This window comes from Acanthaster planci, linkage group LG18 (genome assembly GCF_054643075.1).
Source record: "Acanthaster planci isolate LZ-2023a linkage group LG18, COTS_SCS, whole genome shotgun sequence".
Taxonomy (NCBI): domain Eukaryota; kingdom Metazoa; phylum Echinodermata; class Asteroidea; order Valvatida; family Acanthasteridae; genus Acanthaster; species Acanthaster planci.
Genome location: NC_141794.1, coordinates 5,230,732 through 5,256,321, shown reverse-complemented (window position 1 = coordinate 5,256,321; position 25,590 = coordinate 5,230,732). Strand labels below are relative to the sequence as shown.

Here is a 25,590-nt window from a genome sequence, read left to right as displayed (position 1 = left end):
CACGTACATTTTGACACTTGAGGCCAGCATCCACACACGGGTTCACATGCGAAGTAGAAATGATTAAATAATTGAGCAGAACAGGCACACCACAGTCATGTTGCAAAAATAAAATGTCCACTTTGCTTTGTCACCAAGGACATTTTTCTCTGATCAAACAAATGAAAAGCACTCATTGGCAGCGTATGGTGTTCATGACCTATCCACATACCTTCATCTTGTTCAGCTGTTCGTTGAGTGTCATCACCTGCTCTGCCTCGGGCTGGGCAGAGCCCATGGCGTGCTCCACCTCTGACACCCACTGAAGCAGATTCTGGAGGCTGGCCACATGCTCCAAGTGGGCCTTCTCCAGGGCAGTCTGAAAACAAGAACAAAAAATGCCATTTTCAACAATCTATTCTCAGATCTCAGAGTCACTTGCACCCAGGCTGCCTGTCAAAAGCACCAAAGAAGAAATTCTCAACAAAAAGTTGAAATAAGAGTGTCCACTGAGAACTCAGCAGTCCATTCATAATAGTGCAAGTTTCACTATGATTTCAAACGTGACAGGCTCTGTGCCTTTTCCAACAGAATGTGCTCTAATGCTCTTTCACTGGTTGTTTCATCAGCAAACACAACAGCAACCTCCCAACCGACAGGACCTCTGAATACATGCAGGGGATGGTGCGGTGTGGTCACTCACAGCAGTCCCTCACGCAAATGACACATCAAGTGTACCCACTGGTTTACACACATTTGGCTTGAAGCAAGCTGCACTAAAGTTCCCCGTATGTATTTACTCAAATCTTTGTACAACAACTCGGAGAGTAATCTGTAGGAACCATATAAAGCTTTTAAGTACTTAGTGTTCACACACGAGTCATATTCCTCTAAATGTGCACATATATGCTGCACATAGTACATTTGTATGGAGTCTCTCAGATTTCTTCACGGCTTTCGAATTGTACTGACACAATTTTCCTCTGAATGTGCACAAAAGTGCAGCATTTGCAGGTGTTCTTTGTATTTTTCACGATGTTACTACTGAAAGATTACATATGCACAGGGTACCTGTATACATACAGTTTAAGATTCCCACACGGCTATTTAATTGTATGCACAATTTTCATCTCTATGAGCACAAATATGTAATATTTCCTAGCGTCTCTCATATCAGCTCAATTGCTACTGGAAGGGTCCTAGTGGACACAATCTGGAAGTGTTTTGCAGGGCTTTTCTTCTAACTCCTCACCTTTTCGTCCTTGTCCTTGTGCAGCTGCCGCAGGGTGGTGTTGAGCTTCTGCAGCCGGTCCTCGCCCAGCTGGACGATGACATCATAGCCATGCCGCAGGTCACCCATCTTGCCATTCAGCTCCTGCAGCTGCTCGGCCCACTCTGCCTTCTGGCACTCCTCCCGGTTGTTGTGGATAAAGCGGTCAGCCCGGTTCAGTGACTCCAGAATGGGCTCCTTGTGGTGCACAATCTCCTCCAGGAAGATCTGCGACAGACAGGAAAAGAAAGCAAAATGCAATGACAGAGACGATAGACTGCGGCCTCTTGGTCAAAGTCAGACTACACAATAACTTCACGCAGACAGCCAAACAGGATGGTTGTAGAAGGCTTTGCCGGAACTTTAGGGCGAGTACTGGTGAAAAAAAAATATCAGCTGAGATTTATGACCAATTCCTAGCTTTAATGCCATAATTGACATGCAAAAGGATTCTTTCAATAGACTCTAAGTAATTGACTCCTACACAGAGTCAGTGGCATAGCCCAGGATTCTGAGCACAGGAGGGAGCAGGGAGCTTTCCACTAAAGTGGGGGCTCACTGGATGTTCAACCTATACATGTACATAATCGGGATCACATCAAGTGGGAGGGGGCAACTGGGAGTGACGATTTTTCATGGGGGGCGTATGTCCCCATGCCCCCCCCCAGCCACGCTGCTCGCCACCACTAAACTTCACGGTTGACTTTCTATGTGCGTCAAAACACTGTTTACAAAGTGTAACCTGTAAATGCTTTGGATATCTTGCAAATAAAAATCATTACGAAGAGATAGAAATTCTCCCTTGAAGCTATGCAAGTCCAACAAAATCTACAAACTTCCCTGCCCTTGTGAATCCATTCTGCAATGTCGGATGGACACTGACTATTTTCATGGTGCAATATGGAAAGGGGAGGCTACAAGGTTAGCCACTGATATACGTGCTTGCCACCGATATACATGTTTGACATTTGCAAGCCTCATTGGGCCCGTTTATCTGGATCTTGGTCATTGGTCCCAATGCTGGTTCATTCCATTCATAAGGCAGGCTCTGGTGTCAGTGAACCAAGGACAGAGTACTGATTGAGATTGGGATCCGTGTGAACCGTACAGGCCCATAAACCCACTGAAGTGACGGCCCAGATCAGCAATAAAAATTCCCCGATAGGTACTCAAAGACTTTAGCCCTTACCTTGTGCTTCTCCAGCTGGACCGTCAGGGCCGGGATGTCCTGGCTGATAGCCTCCAAGTTGGTCAGCTTCTGATTGGTCATGTTGACGTAGTACACCATCTCGCTCACCACCTGGTAGATGCTGCGGAACTCCTTGTTCAGGTCAGCCTTGGAGGGTAAGGAAGGGATAAGGGGTGAAAGGGCAACGTTAGGTGAAAAAACGGCCACAAAACTCTGCCAAAGTTTCATTTGGGAATAAGAGTGATTATTCACAATTTGTGTATAATCTTGTTAAATGATTGCGATGGCTCTGTGTCGAAATAAACCGAGTCGTGTTCACACTGATTGTGTCAATGTTGAAATCATGGGCAAAAGTCTGTTTTACTAAATGTGACCTAGTAGGCTGTGCAGGTGGTGTGATATGTCTGTGTGATGCAGTCTGGGTGCAAGACCTTACCAAATTAATATGCCTGGATTCTGGAAACAAAACATCTAACCTACTACCTGAAATGACCAATGAACTTACACAAAAAAATCCCATGAATATGGAAAATAAAGAATTTGACACAAATTTAAATTAATGAAAATCAAAGCCCAAAAGTGTTACTTTATCACACGTTCATGCTGGGATATGATGATGAAACACAATTTAGTTAGAGTTAATGATAAGCTTGAAGACAGAAGAGGTTCCACTTTTAAAGGAATTACTAAATCACAGATCGGCAGACTTGACTTTGTAGAGTGCATTAATTTCCCATTGTTAGGCTTAACAGAAAGTAAAACAGGCTTTTTGGCATTTTCAGTGTTCAGTCTGGTGTTTTGCAAACTTCTAGATCAGACAGATATTCAAACCATTTTATCTCTTCCACCAAATTCATTGGTCAGAGCCATTTTTAAGGAAACTTTGGCTTTAATGGGCAACAAGGGCCTGAAAATGAATATTTCTGAAACTTCATAAAATGTCTGTCTAAATACTTGACCAATCTTTGAACCTGTTTTGAAAAAGAAAAAAAAACCAATAGTGAAATTTGCTAATGCTAGAGAAATGCTTTCATGAATACAAAAACATGCATCATCAAGCTATTAGTCACATAATGCATTGTTCAGACCATGTTAAATACCAGACGAATTGGCTTCAACAAACTGATCAGATTTATAAAACTCAAATTGCACTGATGCACTGAAGTTATTAATATATATATGCACTGAACACCTGCGTAAGGTTGGGCTAATCACGGTGACTGACGCACCAAAGAATTTGGTAACCATTGTCATGACAGTGCTTGACCCTTGACCTTTCCAATCAGCAAGCTGAAAATTGCTAAACTCCCTTCCCATTCTTGTCTACTTTTATCTTTATTACCCAATATGGACACAACAGTTCGGTTTTGTTTTTTTTCAACGGCGAGCGCAGAACAAGCAAAGTTACCCAAGAACAAAGTCCACAGGTGATCAGAAATGAAACATTTGAGAGTTGGAGTCACAGAAACATTTATTAAGTCATGACACCGGAAAAAAAATGAAAAAAGTATTGTGAATACAATGAATTTAAATTAGTTATTGAGTATGACATGCATGAAGTATGTTAACTTGACAGCAATGAAATTTCATTGACTGCTTTTTTTTTTTTAGAAAAAATGAAGACACTGACACACACATGAGTTAATAAGGTTTTTTTTTTCTTTGAATTTTTTATTGTATTAGTCAATATGCCTCAATTCTGAAACACAAAAACATTAAACACATGAAGTAAAAAACAACGCTATATTAGGTACACGGCAAGGAACTCGGTTGTGGAATCACGTCAGACTGAAGTTAATGGGAAACACATCAATGCATGAGGAAAATGGTTGGTTGTGGTGAACAGTTATCGAAGGACATCATTAAAACAAAAAAGTATAACAAGTCAGTTGATGAGAACGGTTGGTTATCTTTGCATGAAGCACCGCTCACTAAAAAAAACTGAAAGATGGCGACTGGTTTAACTCACGCATTCTTCCTCTTCTTTTCGCTTCTCATTGGAGAAAGCAAAGCAGAACAAACAAAAAGTTGAACTGAATGAACTATGGATACTTCCAATGTCTCGTTTACAGTGTAGCACAACAGATCACGGTTCTCCGAGTGCAACAATTTTTAAACATAAAAACGTCTTCTTCCCCGATTGAAAAATGGCAATATTTATTGCCAGTGCTTAGATATAGTTATATATAGCTTACATACAGCCTCTTGTTCTGAATTTTAAGAAAATGATACACGGACTTTGTTAAACAAGAGGGGTTGAAATGTGTTACAGGAACCACTCACTTGTAGGTGTTACATTTCTGTGGTGTAAATAAAATAAATGATTATGTGTGAAAGAGGGTTACAAATATCTGCAAGGGGTTGGGAACGGGGACAAATTTGACTGCAGGACCAGTCTGAGGTGGCAAAATGTCACCGAGAGAGAGAGAATTCCCAGAGGCGCACATTTGCAAATCACACACTTGTTGAAGTCCAGGGCGATAGAAGTCTAAATGATTGACAGACGCACAAAATGCGAGCTACGAAATCAGGAGATGTTTTATTGCTGCATGAATGAATGTAATACAATGTTAATCTAAAACTACAAGATCTACGAATGACATTCAGATATGGTAAGGTAAAAAAAAAAAAGTAGTAATGCAGGAAAATGGCAGCCCAACAGGGGAAATATGTGACAGGCAATGGAAGACAGGAGGATTAGCACACGCACTGGATGTTGGACATTATCAAATTTTTGATCTTAGGGACCAACCAGCATTTCCTTAAATACAACTGCTTACATAAGCTAATTACATCATATCAAGTGGATAATGGTATGGAAACACTCTCTTTGTTGGGGCAAATGACAAAAGACAAACGAAACAGAGGTACAAGAGGCTGAAGTTGGCTAATACAAACCGCAAGCAGAAAACTGAATGCACACAGAACAAACAGAGAAGCATCTCCACTCAAGCATGAAAGGAAAACAGCAGGTATGTTTCATACATTCAACCAAAATGGATAAAGCAGATCATCTACATCATCCGAGGGAAGTCTGGGAATACTTTGTTGAAAAATGCTGCTGCAGTTTCAACAACATGCTGGCTCCCAGCGCTACTTCCTCCAAAGTGAAGGCCAATTTTGAGGGTTTGGATGAATGGACTTGTTCACTTACGGTGCAGGAGGGTAAACAGACTGGCACAGATAAGACAAAGTTTAGTCTCGGGCGGGCTGGAGTGTGGGTGTGCGGCGAGAATGGGAGACAAAACAAGCAAGGGCACTGTAGGAGGTGGTATGGAGAGTTGGAATAAAAGCAGAAGCTCCGTGTGTTGGCAAGGTGGGAAGGCCGCGCAGAATGAAGCAGCTGATTGCAGTGGTAATGAAGGCTCTGGATGATTAACTAGAAATCACCAGTCTGAACTACCAAAGAGCTGATGGTCAGCAGCCTGAGCGACAGTGTAGAAGACATGCAAGACTGTGTGTGAACTGGACCACCTCACAACGTGTGAAGTCCCGAGCACACTGACTTTGGGGGGTTTCTGTAATCAGAGGACGAGGTGAGCCTAAATGTGAAGAAGTCTGAGAAAGTGGAAAATGCATTAGTGTCGAGAGTCTAGCTTACCCACGTTAGTACAGAGTCAGAGGGAGAAGCAGAGGTGTCCGGCGCAAAAAAGGTTGTCAAACGCTTTTCGCTGGGCGACAAATAGCTCACCGGTACTTCTGCACTGAGCAGGCGCTTCACGCGCCACATCACCAGCTCGGGACTGGCTATCGGGGGCGGCTTGTAACTCAGAGGCGACGCCTCCCCTGACTTTGTAAAGGTCTGAAAGGCAAAGCCCGGTGGCCCCACTTCGCCACGAGAAGGTGGGCCTTCCCCGAGAGGCCTCCAAGAAGCGGTGCGGTATGGATCAGAAGCAGCGGAGCTGCTCGTTTGAGAATGTGGCTGCTTTTCCGTTTCAGCTTTGGGATAGACCTCAACTTCCTGACCTTTTGGGAAGGGTGCAAACCTCCTCGTTGTGGAAGTGACAGTGTATTCCGTCCTGGTGGTGATGGAATCTCCAGGAATCTCTGAGCCTTCTCCCTGATCTTTAGGATTGTGGGGTTTGGGATTGTCGGGATGAGGATTACCAACACCTGGACGGGGATTCCTTTCCTTTGGATTATCTCTGCCTGGATTTTCAGGATGCGGATTTCCAGGTTTTGGATTGGGATTCCCGAGATTAGGGTCAGGATTTTCGTGTGATTTTCCAGAGGTGGATTTAGGATTGCCTGGATGTGGATTCCCAGGTTGCGGATTGGCGGGATGCGGGTTTCCAGACCGAGGATGTGGGTTACCGGATTTGTCCGGATTTACAAGTGGCTCTTCCAGCTTGCCAGGATTTGCATCTTTTTTGGTGGGTTCTGCCTCCGTGGAAACAACCTGGCCATCTTCTGGCTCCCGGTCGCCCAGCTGTTTGACCTTTGACATCAGTGCCGATGACAGGTCAGCACTTGGCACTGGTCGGACTGTTTGGTCCGCGTCCAAAGCAGCCTCTGGATCCTAAAATAGAACAGATGGCAAATGATTACTGCCAGAACAAAGTAAACAAATTATACATCCATGATCCTCCTTTTCCCTCCCCAACAAATTAAATTCTTGAAACTGATTATTATTCTTTTACTGATATTGCTAAGCCTACTAAAGCTATCTTCTTTAAACCGTGCAGCATGCGGTATGCACTATGAGACTAAATGTACAAACATACATGCATGGGATCGAAATGAGCAGGGGAAGGTGCCAAATGATTCAAATGCTTGAATGCAAACATGCGATGCTGAATCTACAAACCGCCACAAAACAAAAATCAAAACTAGAAGAACTATTCCAGCCACGATGTATCCGTAGGTCAGCTTTATTCAAAGGACACAGTAAACTTACACAGTCTTGCCCTCTCGCGATAAAGTCACGGTAATCACACTGACACAAATCAAAACGACGAGATTCAGTTTGTTTAATACATTTATTTGCTTTCAGTCTTTTCATTTCCATTGACAAGCAAGACGTGGTAAGGGACCAGATCTGTGCTGTTTACAGGTATAAAGTCATTTTGCTCTCATTCATTTATCACTGGGGTTACTTACATTACATTTTCTCATTTTTTTTCATGGAAGGTCTTACACTGATCATTTTTCAAGGCAAGAGGCTTATTGGGAAGATGGCAAACAGCAGTTTTTGTATACAGACCTCACAACGGCAAACTGGAAAAATAAACAAAGGACATGTGGTGGGTATTAGATATTGAAGGCAGCCTTTGCCGGCAGTTTGTGCGCATAAGAAGAGCTGGTAAAGAAAGACCACACAGTGCCAAAAAGGGGAAGGGAAATGCTGAAGTGACTGCAACGCAAGTCCCCAAAACTGTTAGGTAGGAGCATTCACCAAAAAAAAAATACTCACTCCACTTCATACAGAAAAAATGGTAAAAATTGTGACTTGAAACATACGTTGTAGCCAAAAAAAAAAGTAAAGAAAGGCACGGTTACAAATCTGTACAACCACGATTGAAATTCATTTCACATATCACAAAGAACAGGGATCTGAAGTGCAGAACAAGTGTGATTTGGTACAGGTTGATTAATGCAGAGAGAGGAAAAAACCAGACTTGTTTGGAGAGATTCAGAAACATCAGTGTGAGAACTCACCTAGAAGACAGAATGGCAGTGCAGCGGCCTGACTTCACAGAGCCAGGGAAATTTCAGTTATATTGAAAAGAAACATTTCTAAGAGCACATGTTAGTAACATTCAACTCGGTCCTCTGTTACGAGACAATAAAATAACTTGCCACTCAGACTGCATTTTAATTTGAATGAGGCTCAAAATGTATGTGACGTGAGATGTTTGGCATGTGCACGGTGTTAATTTTTTTGGCTCTGTGGTCACAACTGTGTGGCTGTAACTCTGCTTGGTGTATATTATTAGACACAGATACATTTCATCAAAAGAAAAACAGTCGGACAGCATTTAAGAAAAAAAGATCACACAAATGCAGCAGTTGAAATACAATAAGTGGCAAAGGTCTTCTAACAAATCTGTGGAAAGTAAAGTCAAGTCCAATGAAGAGATGACATATTGAGGTTAACTGCAATGGAGTGGCTCTTCAGTTCACAGGACAAAAGTAAATGCAGACTTTTTGTAACCACCACTTGTGATTAAAAGGATTGAAAAAAAAAAATTTTTCTTTTCAAAATGCCGACCAACTCATGAGTTTAAATCTGTCAACAGCAACTGCAATGAAGTCGTTAGGCTAAAAAGCAAGCTTGAGAAAACTGTGAAATGGAAACAGATCAATGAAAAACTATCTCTTAAAAACTACAATCCAATCTGTTTGAAAATGGACATGAAATCATAGCCAAATATATTAACAATACAGCATACATGTGCAGGAATGACTAACTTGATTTGTACCGTACTGAAATTGAAAAAAAAAAAGCCAGGTGAAAAAAGTGCTCGGCTTATGCAAGCGAAAGATCACATTTGATTTCTTTTTTTTTTTTTTTGAAAGCCACGTCTTACCCAATCTTCCAAATTTCAAGGGTCACATTATAACACTCATTTCAAATCGTGCCACCTGCAATGAGGGATACGTTTCCTGGCGTAATTTTTCCCCCTTCTCTGTTAAACGAGCGCCTTACATTTTCAAAATTTCCGGCCGAGTGGATGGTGTCCACGCGAAGATTGACCCGGGCCACCAGTTCCCGGTAGCGCTTGTTCAGCTGCTGAAGGTCTTCACGGATCAGCTGGGCACCAGGCCTGTGGGTCTCTCTCTTGGCCAGGCTGCGGGGGTGGCTGCCCTGGACTTTGGTCTTGTACGCTTCCACCGTGGAGTCGTACGACTGCGTAATGAAATTAGGAGGAAAAAAAAAATTTAAAACTTGAAAATTCTGTCAATAACGTCTTTTCAGGTCTTCCAAATTACACTTTTTTTCTGTAATGGCTTTATTTTTCTGTTTCAAAGTTTTATCTCTCAATTTATGTAGCCTTTCTGGGGTCTTGAGTTTCTTAACCTAGTTTGGCTGAAACCTCTATGCGTCCTCCAAAATCAGGAGCCTTTTATTTCATCTTCACAGGAGCTTCTAGCCTAATGTAAAACAACGGTGGCGGGACTCTACTAATCTTTTAAAACCTCTAGCTGGATGTGACTATCTTTGATAGCTTATGTAAATAAATTAAGAAACAATTCAACCAATTCCTGTGTATTCTCTACAACCACAACGCTGCCGTGTTCTTCCTCACAAAACATGGGGCAAATTTTTTAAGCAATTTATTTTAGGTTTTGTATTCAGAAGAGCAAACTGATCTTTTCATGTTGGTATATCACACGGTGAAGTGTCCTGATAAAAAGGGACATCATCTGACTCAGAAATCTTCATCAAAAATGTTGAGGGTTTCCGTCGTGTTACACCTTGCAAGATTCTTTCCTTCAACTCAGAAGTGACCAGGCAAATTTGGACTCATTTCATCAGGTGAGTTCAAGCTCTCAAACTGAGCAGGTTAAAAAAAAAACGAAAATAAAAAAACTAATAATCTCAGCCGTTGCTCACCTGGGCTTGTCCAATGAAAGCCTCCCCCCGCCCGTTAGTCTCCATCATGTAGTGCTGGCGCCCGGCCACCTGCTTGTTGAACTCGCGGGCCGCCCCCAGCTGCTGCACCAGGTTTAGCGAGCCCTTGGCAACGTGCTCAAACTCCATGAGCGTGACCTCAGCCTGCGAGATCCAGTTGCTCTCGCGAGTCAGCAGGTCGTTGAACTCTTGCAGGAGGTCGCCCGACTGGGTCAGCCTCTTTAAACTGTGCGACAGTGGAGGGGGGGGGAAATCAATGTTTACCACGCAACACAATCGCAAAACATAAAGTTGATTTTTTTGTGGTTTTTTTTGGTTGTTTTTACAGATTTGCCATATGACATATCTTCAGCTTGACCTTAAGACACCACTTTCTCAAAGACATGACAGCATGATTTCGCTTCGCAGTACCTTGACTATAATTCTTACGATTTGTTTAGCCATAAAGAACATGCATTGTGTCCCCTGGTTCAGATGACAGAGAGCCAATAGACAGCGACCTCGCTTGAATGAACCTAAATCTTGCTCTCACCGTTCATGCGTCTGATTGCAGACATCCTTCCACCTTCCCAAGATGCTATGCACCTCGCTCTCTAGACGCTGGACATCCTGGTGGGTGGGCGTGGTCTTGGACAGACTGCCCACCCGCACCATTTCGTCATTGAGCTTGTCAACAACAGGTTGGAATGGTGGAAGTGTTTTTTGTAAACCCTGCCACAAATAACAAAAAAAAAGTTTACCAAATATTCCATAAGATCAAGAATGCACATTTTCCCACAATTCCAAAGGACCCAGTGTGCTTATTTACCCACAATGCTTACTCAATCAACTTCACACATATTTGCCAGCAATTCCACAGCATTTTGAAATTATCTTGAAAATCCATAATACTTTGACATCAATATACTCATGAAACCTTTCTGTTCTTTCTTATTTTTGGATATTAAGGGCCAAATAAAACATTTCATGCAGTGGCCCCACACAATGAATAGCAAGGTCTAACCTGTATTTTGTCCAAGTGGTCCTGGTGTTTATCCATTTCACCAGGCATCTTGCCGTGCAAGGTCAGGACCTTTTCACAGCTGGTAATCACTTCGCGAGCTCTGTGCAGTGTATGCACTATGTCAGTTACCAGTGCAACTCTATCATTTGAGGAAAAAAGCCAGACAATCTCAAATGTTGTCTCTACTGTTCATTTGTGTGTTTTTCATTAATAGAGGCAAATCTAATCACAGATCTTCTGTTTTAAGCATCAACATAATTTTGGGCAAATTTTACACTAAAACCTACTTTTAATTACAATGTAAATGGAGGATACTTTAAACATGAATTGAGACAATAAATGGTAATACAAACAAAACACCTTTAAATAGAGCCCAGTCTGCGCTTAATTCAAATGCCACTCAATCTGATAAATCAAATCTATTCAAAATATTCTTGGACTACTATAGGCCTACATTCAGAGCCAAACCTGAGAGTGCAAAAAACACAGACAACAAATGATCGAGAGCAACAGGGAACTAGACCTACAACTGATCCAAAGGATAGAAAAATACCCTCACCTCTCGGAGCAGGCGTTGGAATGACGCACGAGGCTGTCCCACTTCTCGTTCAGAATGTGGTATTTTTCGGCCAGCTTGGGGAACTGCCCCTCCCGCTCCTGCAGGATGTGGGCGGCCACGTCACTGATCCGGTCGTAGACTGGCTGAAGTTCGGCCAGATCATTGTGGAATGTCTGGGAAGATGACAAAAAATCCTGATGTGAGCATTTCAAAATAGCCCCCACAGCAAAAAATTTACTACTTTCTTTCAAAAGTGTTTTTGTTCGACCAAGGACTGATCCAGAACCAAATTGTTGTTATTGGGAGGAGTCAAACTTGTCTAAATTTACATGTCAAAACTTGACATAATTCCTCGTGACAAATGGTATTGCCCAACTTTTTTTGAAACTGCAATAATGACAAGTACCTGAAAATCATCATGAAGTACCCTGGATTCTTCCATTGTGTGGGGGAGGGGTGTTTCCACCCTGGACTGAAGTCTTTCCTCATCTTTATACAGCCTCCTGAGGAATGAGTCCATGTCCAGTGAAACGCTTTCTACTACTTGCCTGTCCTCTGAGGAAATTGAAGCTAAAAATAAGAAATTGGCATAAATTCCAATTATTCTGACAAAATTGCTTCAATAAAAATAAATGGCATTAAAAGTTTTTAAAATATAAACAACCTCAATTTATAACATGTCATACTGATACTAACTTCATTTTTTAAATAAAATATGCATATTTGTCCAAATTTGACTGCTTCTGCTGGTAACATGGATACCGTACTGGACAAGCTTTGAACAGGACAGGACACGTACCCTGAGAAGTACTGCTCATCTCATCAATTAAACGGTTACAACTTTCAACCTCTCTGGCCAATTCCTGGGCAACTAGTTCCACCTGCCCCATCCGACTGGCAGCGGCATCTACCACAGGGCGCTGTTGCTCCGTGGTCACGTGGCGTTGGTCATCGCGTCTTTCCGTGTATTGCGTCGACACTTGCTCAGATGTTATGTACTGGTTTCTTGTTACTTGCAACTGCAGCTGTTGTTGGTCGGTCTCCAGGGCATCCTGTTGCATCAGATCTGTTTCAGAGCGTCTCAGCGACTTGTGTCTCAGGTCTTGCTGGGAGGAGCGGAGCTGACCAGTGATATCTTCTAAGCTGTGTTGCTGGCTTTCAATCCTGGGTGTGGGAGTGCGCACTTGGCGCGGGGTGATGCTCTCTACAACTTCTGGTTGCCTTGGCTGCTGCGCCTGACGTTGCTGCCACTCCTGGGCAGCCACGGCTGCTTGCTGGGCTATGGTCCGCTCATATTGCATGCCCGTGGCAGTTATCTGCTCACCGAGCCTCTGCTTGGCCACCAGCTGCGCCATCTCGTCCATCTTGCGGCGCTTGGCCCCAATGTGCTCGGCACTCTCTCTCTCCAACTGCTCAGCCTGTTGGGCAACGGTCATCTCAAAGTCCAGCCTCTCCCGGGCCATTTCTTCCACCAGCCTACGCTCCTCCTCCCGCTGCCTCTCAAGGGCCAGTTGCTCAGCCTGCTGCTGCTCATAGGCAATGCGTTCTGCCTGCTGCCGCTCGGCCTGCTCTGCCTGCTGGTGTCTCTCCAGCCGGATCCGCTCGACCTGTTGCCTCTCAGCTTCCATCTGCTCCTGCATCATCCTGATTTCCTCCCTCCTCTCTATTTCCAGACGCTCTCGTCGACGGTGCTCCTCCTCAATCATCCTTCGCTCTAGATCCATCTCAGCTGCCTGCTGCTGCTGCTCCCGCCGCCTCCTCTCCTCCTCGAACCTCATCTGCTCTGTGTTCTCTTGGAACTGCTGTAGCATGGCGTGGCGTCTGGACTGGGGGAAGGTACCACTCCGGTCCGGCGGCACCACCTGGGGCGGTCGAGCCTCATGGCCCAGGGTTTGCTGCTTGAGTGTGACGGTCCGGTGCGTTTGGATTTCTGGGGCAGCCATTCTCTCCAGCGGCACCTGAGGCGCCTCGCCGGTGGGGAACACCTCCTGGGTCCTGATCTTTTTGGTAGTGACTGTCCGGTGGGTCTCACCGTCTGGCATCTGCTCCGTTATCTCCTCTGTAATGAGCGTCTGGCCATCCTCCGTGGTCTCCTTGCGGGAGGTGACCGTGCGGCGGGCCGAGGTGGACCTGGTCTGCAGCTCCTGGCCATTCTGAATTCGCTGGACAATCTGCTGCTGTTGCTGGGGAACTTGTTCGGTCTGCTGGACCGTTGTCCGCCCAACCGAGTCAATGCTCTGTGTGGACTGCCTCTGGCTGAGGGTCTGAATCCACTGTTGAAGTCTTGTCTGTGTTGTGCTCCACATTTCAACCAAATGTTTGAAATGAGCTTCAAGTCTGTGTGGGTAAAATGAACAAATTCAAAAGTCAACACCTGCTGCTCAGAATCATTTCTAAGTAATCACAATGCAAAATGGAGAATCAAATCAAACTATTAAATCATGTTACAAAATGGCAAAATCGAAAATCGTTTTGATGTACCAGTAGTGATAACACAAAATGTGAAGTAAGACCAACATTAAGGTCAATGTTACCATTCCACATGACGGAATTAAAAGATTTGTTGGAAGTAAAAATCTTGGATTATGAAGAAGAATACCCTAAAAATGCCACCCCATAAAGACAACAGCAATTTTCCTTCTAGTTTTTTATTGTTAATATCTTTTCTTCTCTTCTACTCGCCAGGTCATATCTTCACCCAATTATTGACTATCAGGAAGAGGATCATCCAGAGGTCATACTCACTGAAGGGCATTGTCTATGGCCTCACTGTTGGGGGGTGGAATCATGAAGCACACCCCAGGGACGTTGCCCTCCATCCCTGCCCGATTGACCACCCGCCATTTGGTCCGGTTGGCATTGTCAAGCAACACGTACTCCTGCCCTTTCACAACATTTAACTGTATTGAGCAGGCAGGGAGAAAAAGGCAAAGTCAGAGATTTGGGTCAAACTACTTTGATGTATACACTTTAAGCCGCCGTGACCATGAGCACAATTTTTTTATCCTCTAGATTCTGTTCTCAGTGCCTCACTCTGGCACTATGTCAATGTGCACCCTCCATAAATTCAGAATACGGACACAGAGTGCACTGAACAATGTATCTATGGAAACTTGCTCTCAGGCTGCACACTACAGCACTTCCAAAAACTGTCACAATGACATACTTATGAAGCTTATGAAGATTGGGAGTAGTTATTGAAATATTTAAAGCAAAGTTTTCAACAGATGTAAACATTTGAAGAGTGTTTATATTATTTTCAACACAGGTCGCTAAATGATGCAAACTGAAAGTCTTTGCTGTCAATATCCAGCTACCCCCCCCGGGTATCTATTGAAAACTTGGAAGTGAAGCGACAAACAATAAGGCATATTTCCATGTTACTGTCTGTTCTCTCTATGCACATTCCACCGAGGGTGCGGAATATGCCCGATTATGAGTACCAAAGGAAAAACATTTCATCTGTACTGGTGCACTTTTTGATCGATTTCAACAACAGAGTTTATGATGTCAACAGTCAAGACATTGTAAAGGACCTCATTTGGTCTGTGTGGCTTTGAAAGAGGGCTTACATCAATGCCGGGGTAGTCACACACGGCGAAGATGGGGATGGGCTCGGTGAGACGCTGGCGTCTCTTCTTGAGGTGCACAATGTGCTTACTCCTCTGTTGGAGATCGCGCAGGACCAACTGCTGCTCTTCCAATCTTTGTTTCATTTTCTGTCAAGGGTGAATAAAAATGGACAAAACATTTGCTGGCATCACTGTAGATAGACAAGCAGAACAACTTTTGTGCCGCCGGGAGATGCAGGAAACTTACTGAGCACAGGACACTACGAGTGATTCACAGTAGTGCGCCTCCAAGAGTTTGCAATGCGTAGGCCAATAACAACGAAGCAGTTGACAATTTCCAAACGTGCATTGGGTCGACAGATTTCGCGCATTGTGATTAGCCAATCCATTGCAAACTCTTGGAGGCGCACTATTGTGAAACACCTGTATATGCTTGAGAACAGATTAGCAGTCAAACTGGATATTTGAGAGACATGCGTGGTAAAAACAGACGGGCATGTGGGGTTTGCACGGTTGGCAAAAACGGACTACTGTTAAAAATGGTACTCTGTGTTCAAAGGCACACTGCTTGAGACCGGCTCTCAGGTGAGTTCGACCATCACAAAACTTAGCTCAGAATTCGGGCAACAAACATGTAGCCACTCCATAAAAAAAAAACCAGGCCAAATGTACATTTTTTTGGAATGAAGTTGAACCAACTTTAGTCATCACTTGTCACGTTGACAGCCATGTTAATCTACAGACAAATCTTTGCTACGATTCTGTCAGAGCACAGCATGTGCTCGAATTTTCCTTGAAGAAGGCTCATTCCAAACAACAAACCAGACTGCAACGATTAAATTTGTTGGACAACATCATTCTTTGCACAATTCTTTTTTAATATTCTCATCTCGAATTTGCAAAAGATAGACTGGCTACTCACCATTACTTCTTGCAGCAGCTGTTGTGCCTCCATTTGTGATAAATCTTTCTTATCCATCACGGAGGCCAGAATTTCTTGACTGTGAGCCATCCACTGCTCCAACTCTTTTGTGTCGTAAAAGAACTGACAAAAAGAAGAGAACGAACTTGTGCAATGCATCGTCTTACAAGAGATTCTAATGTCATATTGTCTTTTTCTTTTCCGATAGAATATTCAAAATTTTAACTTTTTTATGGGACTTTCATCACTGAATGTGTTTCACAGTAGTTTTAAGTTGGACATTAAGAACTGTTAATGTGCATCACTATAAGTATAGTTAATTAGTAATAGAAAAAGAGTAAAAAGGTTGAACTGGTAACATTGTTAATTAATTTAATTTATCGTACAAAAAAACTGTCTCAAACGTAGGTCGTTAGGGGGAAAAATGGAGGTGGCCAATAGTTTGTTACCCCCCAAAAACAATTGAGTTTATATCCTTCAAAATAATAGTCAAAACTGTGTACTCTCAAACAATATGCACAGATGAAAAAGGCATCCCCCACCTGTTCAAATTCTGTGGCAGTCTACTTTTAAATTTGACTTTAAATTGAAAAAGCATCATTTAAATAAAGCCAGTGCAACTACAACTGCTAGGATGTATGATCTAAGTGTGTGGTTACATTGTCAAGTCACAATACACCTTTGACTGGGGTCTGGTAATTTTTGCTTTGTTTTTTTCTTTTTAGGAAGGACAATCAAAACATCACCCAAAACAAATGAGAGAGGAAGATAAAATAAATTCAAATATCAACTGACCTCAATTCCCACTATTAAAGCATTTAAGTCTTTTTTTTAAACACGTCACTCTTTGGTTTAGTGCCAGCAACACCACAAGCAAATCTTGACGCAAATTTATCTTTTTGTTTCTCCTTGGAAGTTTTTAAGGCACAACTTGACAATACCCAGCTGAACCCAGAAAGTTTGCATTTGTTGTCAATTGGGGTGTAACTGATCGGGGGCAGTAAGTTTTCATTCAGGATCATTCCTCAGTTCACCTAATGAGGAATTCTTCAATTCGAAAGTTCTTTTACAAAAAAAAATTTTATGCATAAATGATGGCAATGTTTGAATGGATGACCACGGCGGTATCCAGGGAAGATGAGGTCAGTTAATGGCAACATGGATTAGTACGTCACAAAATGTTCAGGGATACAAAAAAAATGGACACAAAATTCAATCTATGGAAAAAAAAATGCCTTCACCGTCATGGGAAGTGAACAGTAGATCTGCAAAATCATTCCACAGAGAGGCTAAACAAGATAGCTACAGGGATATGTACGTGTATAACAATCTATAGTACATTATGGGAACCACTTACCATGCAAAGCACAACACGAACGAGTTTTTACCAAGCAACCACAACAGAGATTCGTAGGTGGGTGTGAGTGTGAAGTGCCGGAGGGAGTTTCCACGAACAATATACACGTACGAAACGAAGGGCGGGAGGAACTTTGGCACAGAGAGGTACATGATAATGACGTCATCTGTGGCATGCGGCGACACGGGACTCAAGGACCGAAATCAAAGAGGGGGCTTACTGCAGGCAGATTCGGCCATCCGAGGGGGTTTGATATTATCTTGTCCCCCAACGTAATGTCATGCACGCATGGCCACGTGCCACATGCTGCACCGTCAACGAGGAATACAGTAGAGACGTATTACATCATGCAAACCATATCTTGATGTCATGCAATACAAGACAACGAAAAAGACAAAATTCACCTCTAGTGACCACCACTTTCGTGCAAACCTTCTTCCAATGAATGCAAGTAAACGATGGACCACTTTAACAATTTCCTTCCAGAATGTTGAATTGGCAAATTTATTTGTATTTTTTTGAAACCGTCGTCGAGAGTTCAGCGGTTTTAAGTTACAACTGTATTTTTTCCCCTAGTCACGTCTAACACTAGCTATCATCTGTCTCAAACACTTGCTTTTTCTCAATTTTTCTCAAACATTTCATTATAGCTGGAAAATAAACACAAGTGTAACAAGTTCTTGGACTTCATAATCTGTAATGTTTTTCAGTGAAATATGCTATACAAAACAAGCCAAGCAAAATTCATTTCAATAAAGAAATCTGAAATGTATCAACAAGACAATAAGTTGGATACATCTAAGTTCCAATTTTGACTTGCAATCAAATTTTAAAAGTAAGAAATAATCTCTCCTACAATAAAAGGATGTTGGAAATAGGTCTTTTTAAAAGCAGCCATGTTTCCAGATTTTGGTTAAACACTGTTTTGAAGCAAGGACAATGTGTTACATTATAAGTGCGCCAACACCAGCCACTTCACGAATACGCTAATTAGGCCTAATTGTCACAACTCACTGCTCTTGCTCCGTTTCCATAGTAACCCCAAATGGGACATAAATTTGCGTTAATCTTCTTGATACTGAAAATACACACACTATTCTGAGATCCATGCAAGCTTGGTAAAAAAAAAAAATTTTCAGGGAAAATGAACTTACAAAATGTCGGTTATGGGCGTTAATGTTTCATGCGAATGGGCACAAGCTCTTGAGAAGGGGACCGGTTAATAATGGGTCAGGTGTTGGTGAGTGTTGGCCGTCATTTGCAGAACAGCATGAAATGGGTGAACATGTGAATGGCAACCTACTGAATACTGTGTTACCTCAAACATTCAAACAGCCACATAATGATTGTTAGGTATTAACACTTCTGTCAGGGTGTACCAAACATTTGATGAAAACAAAAAAACCCCAATGCACATCAAAAATGTACAGTGACTCAACAATGTCTACAAGAACAATTCTACGCTCTTGTTTGGGTTTGGGTGAAGCTTTGGACCCCTGGTACCACTGGGAAATTTGAGTAGTCGAATGAAGGAATGTTACTGTAGTGTTAACCGCAATGTGAAAACACACCCTTTGAAAGAATTTGAACAGTGGTGGAAACGGGCTACAAGTGGACTGTCATGTGCCAATCCAACAAGAATGTACATGTATGTGTACGACTCATTAAAGGACAGTGTGCATGCATAACACCAGAGAGATTAAGGCAGACTGGGCCGGAGTGTTCACACCAAGCTGTTAAGGCACAAGAATTTCATTCGCCCGCAGCATTAGTAAAAAGCCGATCTTGGTTTCCAAAAGATGATTTATCGACAAGTGACACTCCTGTCCTGCAGTGCTCGCAAGATGCTACGGTTTCAACCGTCAGTCAACACCGGAGGTCGGGCTTGGTGCTCAACTTGCCAGATGGCATTTTAAGGACGACACTTTATTTCCCTTGCAAGTCTGTTCATGCTTTCATGCACGATCAAATGACTGTTAGATTATGCGTAAATCTGCTTTTAAACCCCGTGAGGTCAAAGAAACTTCAACGGCAATGTAGCAAATGACATCAGAGCACCATGTTGATTGAGAAGAGTGAAACGTGTTGAACCCCCAAAAAAGAGGTTCATAACATCTGACACAATGTTAAGTGGGAATATACGGCAGAGGGACAAGGGACCATTCGCTGCATATTTTCAGGAATCTAAGTGCATCTTTCCAGTCTGGTACCCAAGATGTCCCAGGCACTATTCCACACCTTCAGATCCTAACTCAAGGGAATCCTAGAATACATGTCTTCAAAGTTGTACACGATAGAGCTCTGAAGACGTCCTGTTTCTGAGAACAGATAGGGACAAGTGTGTTCGAGGTGGGTAACTAGTTTTGCTCGCTTATTTCCTTGGTGGAGAGGGACATACAGCAGCATTTGACGGTACATCAGACTGTCCCCCAGTATTAAAGGAGACATTTCAAGGGAATGCACAGCACTGAAGTACCGATTACAGTAAGAATCAAATGGCGAGGGCTTGTCCAAGTGAACTCAAATGTGTACATGCACATACAAAATGTAAATTTGTTGCAATTCAGAGAAAACAAATCGGACACTATACTGTAAGTGCAATGTTTCTTTGAAAATCTGAATACACCGCTATGGTGGGGACGATTTGTGTATGTGTGGATATTTGTTGATTACCCTGGGGGATGGAATCGGCTCATGGGATTTTAAATTACACCTAGAGTGGGAATAACAGATCCATAATTTGGAACTTGGCATCTGGGTGGGGAATTGGCTGGGCTACGGTGAGCATGGCAGCGTATATAATGTACATGGTGTGCAGGAGAATGTTGTTACCCCTTGCATGGGGGGACGGACTTGTTTGTTGATTCTCCATTCCACATCCATCCCCCCCCCGAAGTAAAAGGTTTTTTGGAGGGAGGGGGGCAAAGACAGGATGGATAAGGTTGGGAGGGGTTGATTTTTCTTTCTTTACCTGGAAGTACTCGGCGGCATACTTAAGGTGCGTCTCCAGGGAGTTGGCCAGCTGGGTCACGGTATTCCACTGAGACTGCATGGCTGACAGGTGATCCTGGGCAAAGCGAAGAGAAAGCACAAGAGGAAAAAAAAAAGGTTGGAGGGAAAAGGGTGGAGGGGGGGGAAGGATTAGACCACAGGATGGTTCCAAAATAAAGAGTATGGAGTAAGCTGATTCAACGATGAGACAACTGGTTTGAGGCACTGCTCCAGATTGGTTAACAGATCTTCACTTCTGACCAAGTTTTTAAGACAGAGTTTTCAGAAACAATCAGATTTTTGAGGTACCGGTAGATGTAAGTTTGGGGCAAAATTGATACATGAACAAATAAAAAGACAAGAAAAAGAATTTGGGAGGGGAGGAGTAAAAGCCAACTGGCCTTCCTACTTCACTTCTGCAGTATGTTTGTCTGATTTCTGTTCACTCTTAAAGTAATGATTTTCCAAACAAAACAAGTACATTTAAGACGACAGTTGGTATAGGTATTTCTTTTATACATCAAAGTTCAAGACTGCATCAGATATGCACATAGCAACTTTCCTACAACATCAGGGAACTTCTATCCCCAACAAACAGACGAAGAAAGACAATACCAACTTGGAAAAAAAACACCCTGATTCACGCAAAATGCAAAAACAAACAAAACATGTTAGCAAGGCACGGGCTGACAATAAGTGATAAGGCTGGCTCACTGATATGCAGGGTTTGGCAGGGTGGTTCTCCATCATCAGACGTTCCCCGTGGTTCTGGACAGACGTGAACTGGCGCTCTCGCCCCTGAATCTCTCGCATCAGTGTCTGGTGGAAACAAACCAAATAGAGGAAGACAACCGATCAGAGAAATCTGAGACCCCTCTTTTGTGAAGATGCCGCAATATTTCTGAAGAGTTATGTTGCAGTTCTAAGTATGGACTCCGTACATGATTATGCTCTCAGAAGGAAAAAATGTACGGTTTCACTCAATGTTACCAACAAACACTTTGATACAATTTCTGTTGCGCAGTCACGCTAGGGTGAATTTCCCTCAGGCCACGCAGTACAGGTTTTGCGCCCATTCAGTTGAAAACCCCTTCCTTTAGATTTGGGAGAATCTGGGAGGGTTCATTAATCCCGCTGTTTCCTCCTTCAAACCTCTTCAAAATTCGTTCACAATCCCAAAACTTAGTTGTAGAGGTTTGCGGTAGCACCATGCAAGGGTATCTCTTTAATGAGTATGTGTGATCTAAAGAGAACCGGGGGTACTCTAAAAACTGTCACACCGATAGATGTAAATACCGTTCATTCACACATCCCCCAAAGTAGGAGGATGGGTCATTAAGCACTGATTAAGATGCATTTGCTCCCACTGAAATGGGGTCAAAATCAGTCTGGGTCAGTCTCGATAACTATTAAACACTAAGATGGGCAAGTGTTTTTCAGAGAGCTTGTGGAGAGAACAATTCAAAAGCTTGTTTGGGTGGAACTCGAACCCATAAATTCCTGTCGGTCTGTGCAGGTGTCTCTATTGACTGGACCTCCAAAACGAAACCACATATCGAAGTCTACACCTCCACGACGCACACCGACCCCTTGCCATCTACCCGCCTTTACTCTTCCCACCCACCTTGTAGTGTTTCTCCAGTTCGGCAATGTTGAGGTTCTTGGCGCTCCAGTCGCGGTTGGCGTGCTCGTCCTCCAGCTGGTTCATCCACATCATCTCCTTGGTGGCCATCTGGACAAACTCCAGCAGGATCTCCAGGTCGCGCACACGCTTGACGGCCATGTCCTGGGTGGCAGTCGGGGAAAAAGTAAGGACCACGAGAAATGTTGCAGGTACGCAACTTCGACAAGTAGTTCATTTACCTGCGTATATCACATTGTGCAGTTATCTCATATTCTACAGTTATTTTGAGACATTATTTCAATCTGTCCACACAGAGCGGTACGAAATGCACATTGCTTATAGTGTGTCAAATATTAAAACTGACCACATCGGATTGTGATTAATTTTTCACAAGGTGCATATGCAGTGTGTATGCACACCATTTCTAATGGTCCCTAGAATTTGCTACCTCATGTCATTCTGGACTTGCCTCTTCAATGATTCCGATATATCATGTCAGGCTTCCAAATGCCACAATCAAATTATTCAAATGTTGACCATTGGACCCACTGAAAGTTCTCACATGCACATATTTAAACTTATGTACATGACTGTTTGCAGTCAGCCTTTCCATGCAAAATGAGGCAAATTGTTGTTTACTCCTGGGAAGATGTGGTTCATGCATAACAACAGTTGATGGCCTGTAGTTCTTCCTCTGTCACATTAATCTTGGCCACCCTTCGGTCTCCATTTTGGACAAGCAATAGAAGACGGAAAGAGCTCACAACAAACAGCAAGAGCTAACCATAAAAGTGACCTGACGCAGCAAAACTGACATTAGGATAAATTGTGTACAGTTACACAAGGACAAAACAGTGGATGTTCTCTTTGCAATTCCCTTGTCAGAGTCTTGCTGCAAAATGCCTGAGGGGACTTACAAGGAGCTGCTTGTAGGCGTCCTCCACGATGGCTATCTGCTCCTGGTTACGCTGCAGCTCCTCTCCGGTCATGTTGGACTATTCAAACAAGAAATATTAAACGTCTTTCAGCAAAACTTAAACTTTCAATTCACTGGAGGGAAGATGGAAGCAGGTTTGAATGGAATAAAAGTGCTCTACCACCAGCAAAGGGGAGTGTGGCATGTGGGACGGGGTTTGTGACTCGGGATCCGAGGATCAGGGGTCTGAATCCGGCTGGCAGCCATAGGGTGCAGCCTTGGCCAGGTAACTTAAACCCCGCTTGCCCCCGTCTCCGCTGAGCTCTGTAAAGAAGTACTGGCATTAAGCTGGGGAGTAACCTACGGTGGACAGGCACCCCAACCCTGTGGGGGGGGGGAGAAAGTATATTGTCAATCGTTTCATGCCAAGGAAACCAGAGGTAATTATGAACCTGATGGGCCACAGTGGCTGGGGACAGACTGTGCTTCATCTCATTCTGCTCTACCAACAGCCCTTTGTCCTGATGACGCCACACTTTGTTGAAATGTGCTTCGTGCTCAGTGGACCACAGGAAAGTGCACAACTGTGACGTCATCATATAGGCATAGTGCTCTAGACCATGACTATGTCAATGGCCATCCATTTATTAGTGTGTCGGTTCAGGAGCATTGCACAACAAGCCGCAAGGTCCATATATGCTTTCTTGCAGGAGTCAATCAAAGGGTGCCTATGCCCATGACACAAGCAATGCTGCAAACCCAGGAAGTGGTAGTTTTGAATCACTCAGGGTGGACATCTGGCCTTTCCTCTTGAATGGCAAAGGGGGAAACTGATTTTCATACTGGGCTCAAAACCTACCAGAACGCTGCGGCACTTGGAGATGTTGCGCTCGTACTCGCGGATGGTGTGCAGCTCGCCCTTGCTCTGCTGCAGGGCCTTCTGCACTTTCTCCAGATCGTCTCCGTAGCTGGCAACTTTCAGGGAAGACTGCAGCAGAACAGCAGAGATAAAAAACGATAAATCTTGATTGCTCGTTTTCTCAAAGAACTGTACCTCACTACTGATAAAATGCTTCTATCACAAAGGAAAAAAGACTAATGCGGCCAAATGTTAGGGTCTGGAACTCCTGATCACAGAGTCAGGGGGTTCAAATCCAGCAGCTCGGAGTATATTGTGAACTTGGGCAAGTCATTTTACTCTAACTTGCCTCTCTTCACCAAAGAGTCAATGGGTACCTGTGAGGGCAGCGATGGCTGCTGTGTTTGATTAGCCTTGTGTTACTGATGTGGTAGCATCGAGCTATATACTTCTCGGGGAGCCAAGAGGAATGTTTACTGGCCCAATGACCAGGGGTAATACAGTGTAAAGTGTACTGAGAGTCCAATGGTACTGGTAAGCGTTATACAAACATGTCGTCTCATTATGGGTGTGTGAGATGCGGTAACTATAGCAACCAGATGCGGGACGGCAGGCCCACCGCTGCTCACCTCCTTGTTCTTGACCCACTTGTAGCAGTCCTGGATGAACTGGTCCACGTTGCCCTCCACGAAGCGGCGCTCGGTGCGCAGCTCCACCCGCCGCTCCAGCTTGACGGCGTCACCCTGCACCATGGTGCGGGTGGTCACCTTCTGGGTGGTGCCGGCAATCTGGAAGTTGCGCAGGGTGGCCAGTCGATCCTGCAGCTGCTTCAGTCTGAACGAGAGATAGAGACGACACTCATGTCGTAATTCGGTAAAAATGTGAGAATTTCAGCAGCACCATTCATTTGGATAGACTTCTTAACAAAGTTAAACCATGAATGAATGACTCCAACAATCTGATCTTTCAGTACATTTTTTCATTGACGTACTTTTCAACTACTTGACCAACAACGTACTCAAGTGATGTTTGATAATAACAACAGTGCCTCCTGATGTTTACTGTACATGATTTGATAAATGTCCCGATACTAAATCATAGGCCTGGCGATATGTGTCTCCAAAGCTTTGTACTCATAATCAACATCTTGTGGGGAATTCTCAAGACTTTGGGTTCAAATCCAGCTGGCTGCAAGCCGCATACTTGGCAGGGGACTGAGGTGGCCCAAGGAATACCTGATAAGTGTGATGACCAGGGTTTATAAGGATAGGCCCCTTGAATGTCAAAGTGGTGAATATGTACTCTTTTTAAAGGTCAACATTATTTCCTTCAAAATCCATGAAACAGTCCTCAAATGTCCACTCACTTTCGGTCAAGTTCGGGTCCGCTTGGGTGGTTGTTGGTTCTCAGTTGGGCAACCTCGCGCATCAGGATGGCGATGTTTTTGTCACAGGTCTGCAAAAGAAGTCCAGAGAAGGGTATGGAAAATTTATTGCAAGACCACTGGACAGGCAAAAGACTTCTAACAAACTCTCAAATTGGAAATCGGGGAATGCATTGCCAGTGAGACAAACCTGCACAATGCTACTCACTAGAAGTTATTACAGAGAACTGTGGCACTTTGCCAACTTTGGCTCGTACTTTCACATGGCTGCAATGATAAACCCTACTCTACCTGCATTTAAGTTGAGGCCACCTAAAACTATCACAAGACCAAGGCAACACCTGCGGTAAGTGATTCAAGACATAAGTTACTCAAATGAACTGCGACAA

General features: G+C 43.5%; 1 protein-coding gene across 17 annotated transcripts in view; it reads right to left on the bottom strand.

Moving 5' to 3' along the window:
- Positions 1-25,590, bottom strand: part of LOC110985497 (uncharacterized) — a 277,011-nt gene that overhangs the window by 190,505 nt on the left and 60,916 nt on the right. For 10 of the 17 annotated variants that reach the window (XM_087148960.1, XM_087148955.1, XM_087148956.1 and 7 more), the window contains 22 exons: positions 25,184-25,272; positions 24,447-24,651; positions 23,818-23,946; positions 22,960-23,037; positions 22,043-22,204; positions 21,133-21,237; positions 20,399-20,494; positions 16,071-16,193; positions 15,149-15,295; positions 14,322-14,476; positions 12,376-13,913; positions 11,983-12,146; positions 11,577-11,749; positions 11,018-11,156; positions 10,547-10,725; positions 9,997-10,240; positions 9,088-9,288; positions 6,040-6,957; positions 4,408-4,428; positions 2,439-2,585; positions 1,232-1,477; positions 212-358 (listed from right to left, as the gene is read on the bottom strand). In XM_087148960.1, the coding sequence (XP_087005086.1) occupies positions 212-358; positions 1,232-1,477; positions 2,439-2,585; positions 4,408-4,428; positions 6,040-6,957; positions 9,088-9,288; positions 9,997-10,240; positions 10,547-10,725; positions 11,018-11,156; positions 11,577-11,749; positions 11,983-12,146; positions 12,376-13,913; positions 14,322-14,476; positions 15,149-15,295; positions 16,071-16,193; positions 20,399-20,494; positions 21,133-21,237; positions 22,043-22,204; positions 22,960-23,037; positions 23,818-23,946; positions 24,447-24,651; positions 25,184-25,272 (5,406 nt within the window). The remainder of the gene's footprint in view (positions 1-211; positions 359-1,231; positions 1,478-2,438; positions 2,586-4,407; positions 4,429-6,039; positions 6,958-9,087; positions 9,289-9,996; positions 10,241-10,546; positions 10,726-11,017; positions 11,157-11,576; positions 11,750-11,982; positions 12,147-12,375; positions 13,914-14,321; positions 14,477-15,148; positions 15,296-16,070; positions 16,194-20,398; positions 20,495-21,132; positions 21,238-22,042; positions 22,205-22,959; positions 23,038-23,817; positions 23,947-24,446; positions 24,652-25,183; positions 25,273-25,590) is intronic. The other 7 variants (XM_087148952.1, XM_087148949.1, XM_087148953.1 and 4 more) reach the window with 7 other exon arrangements.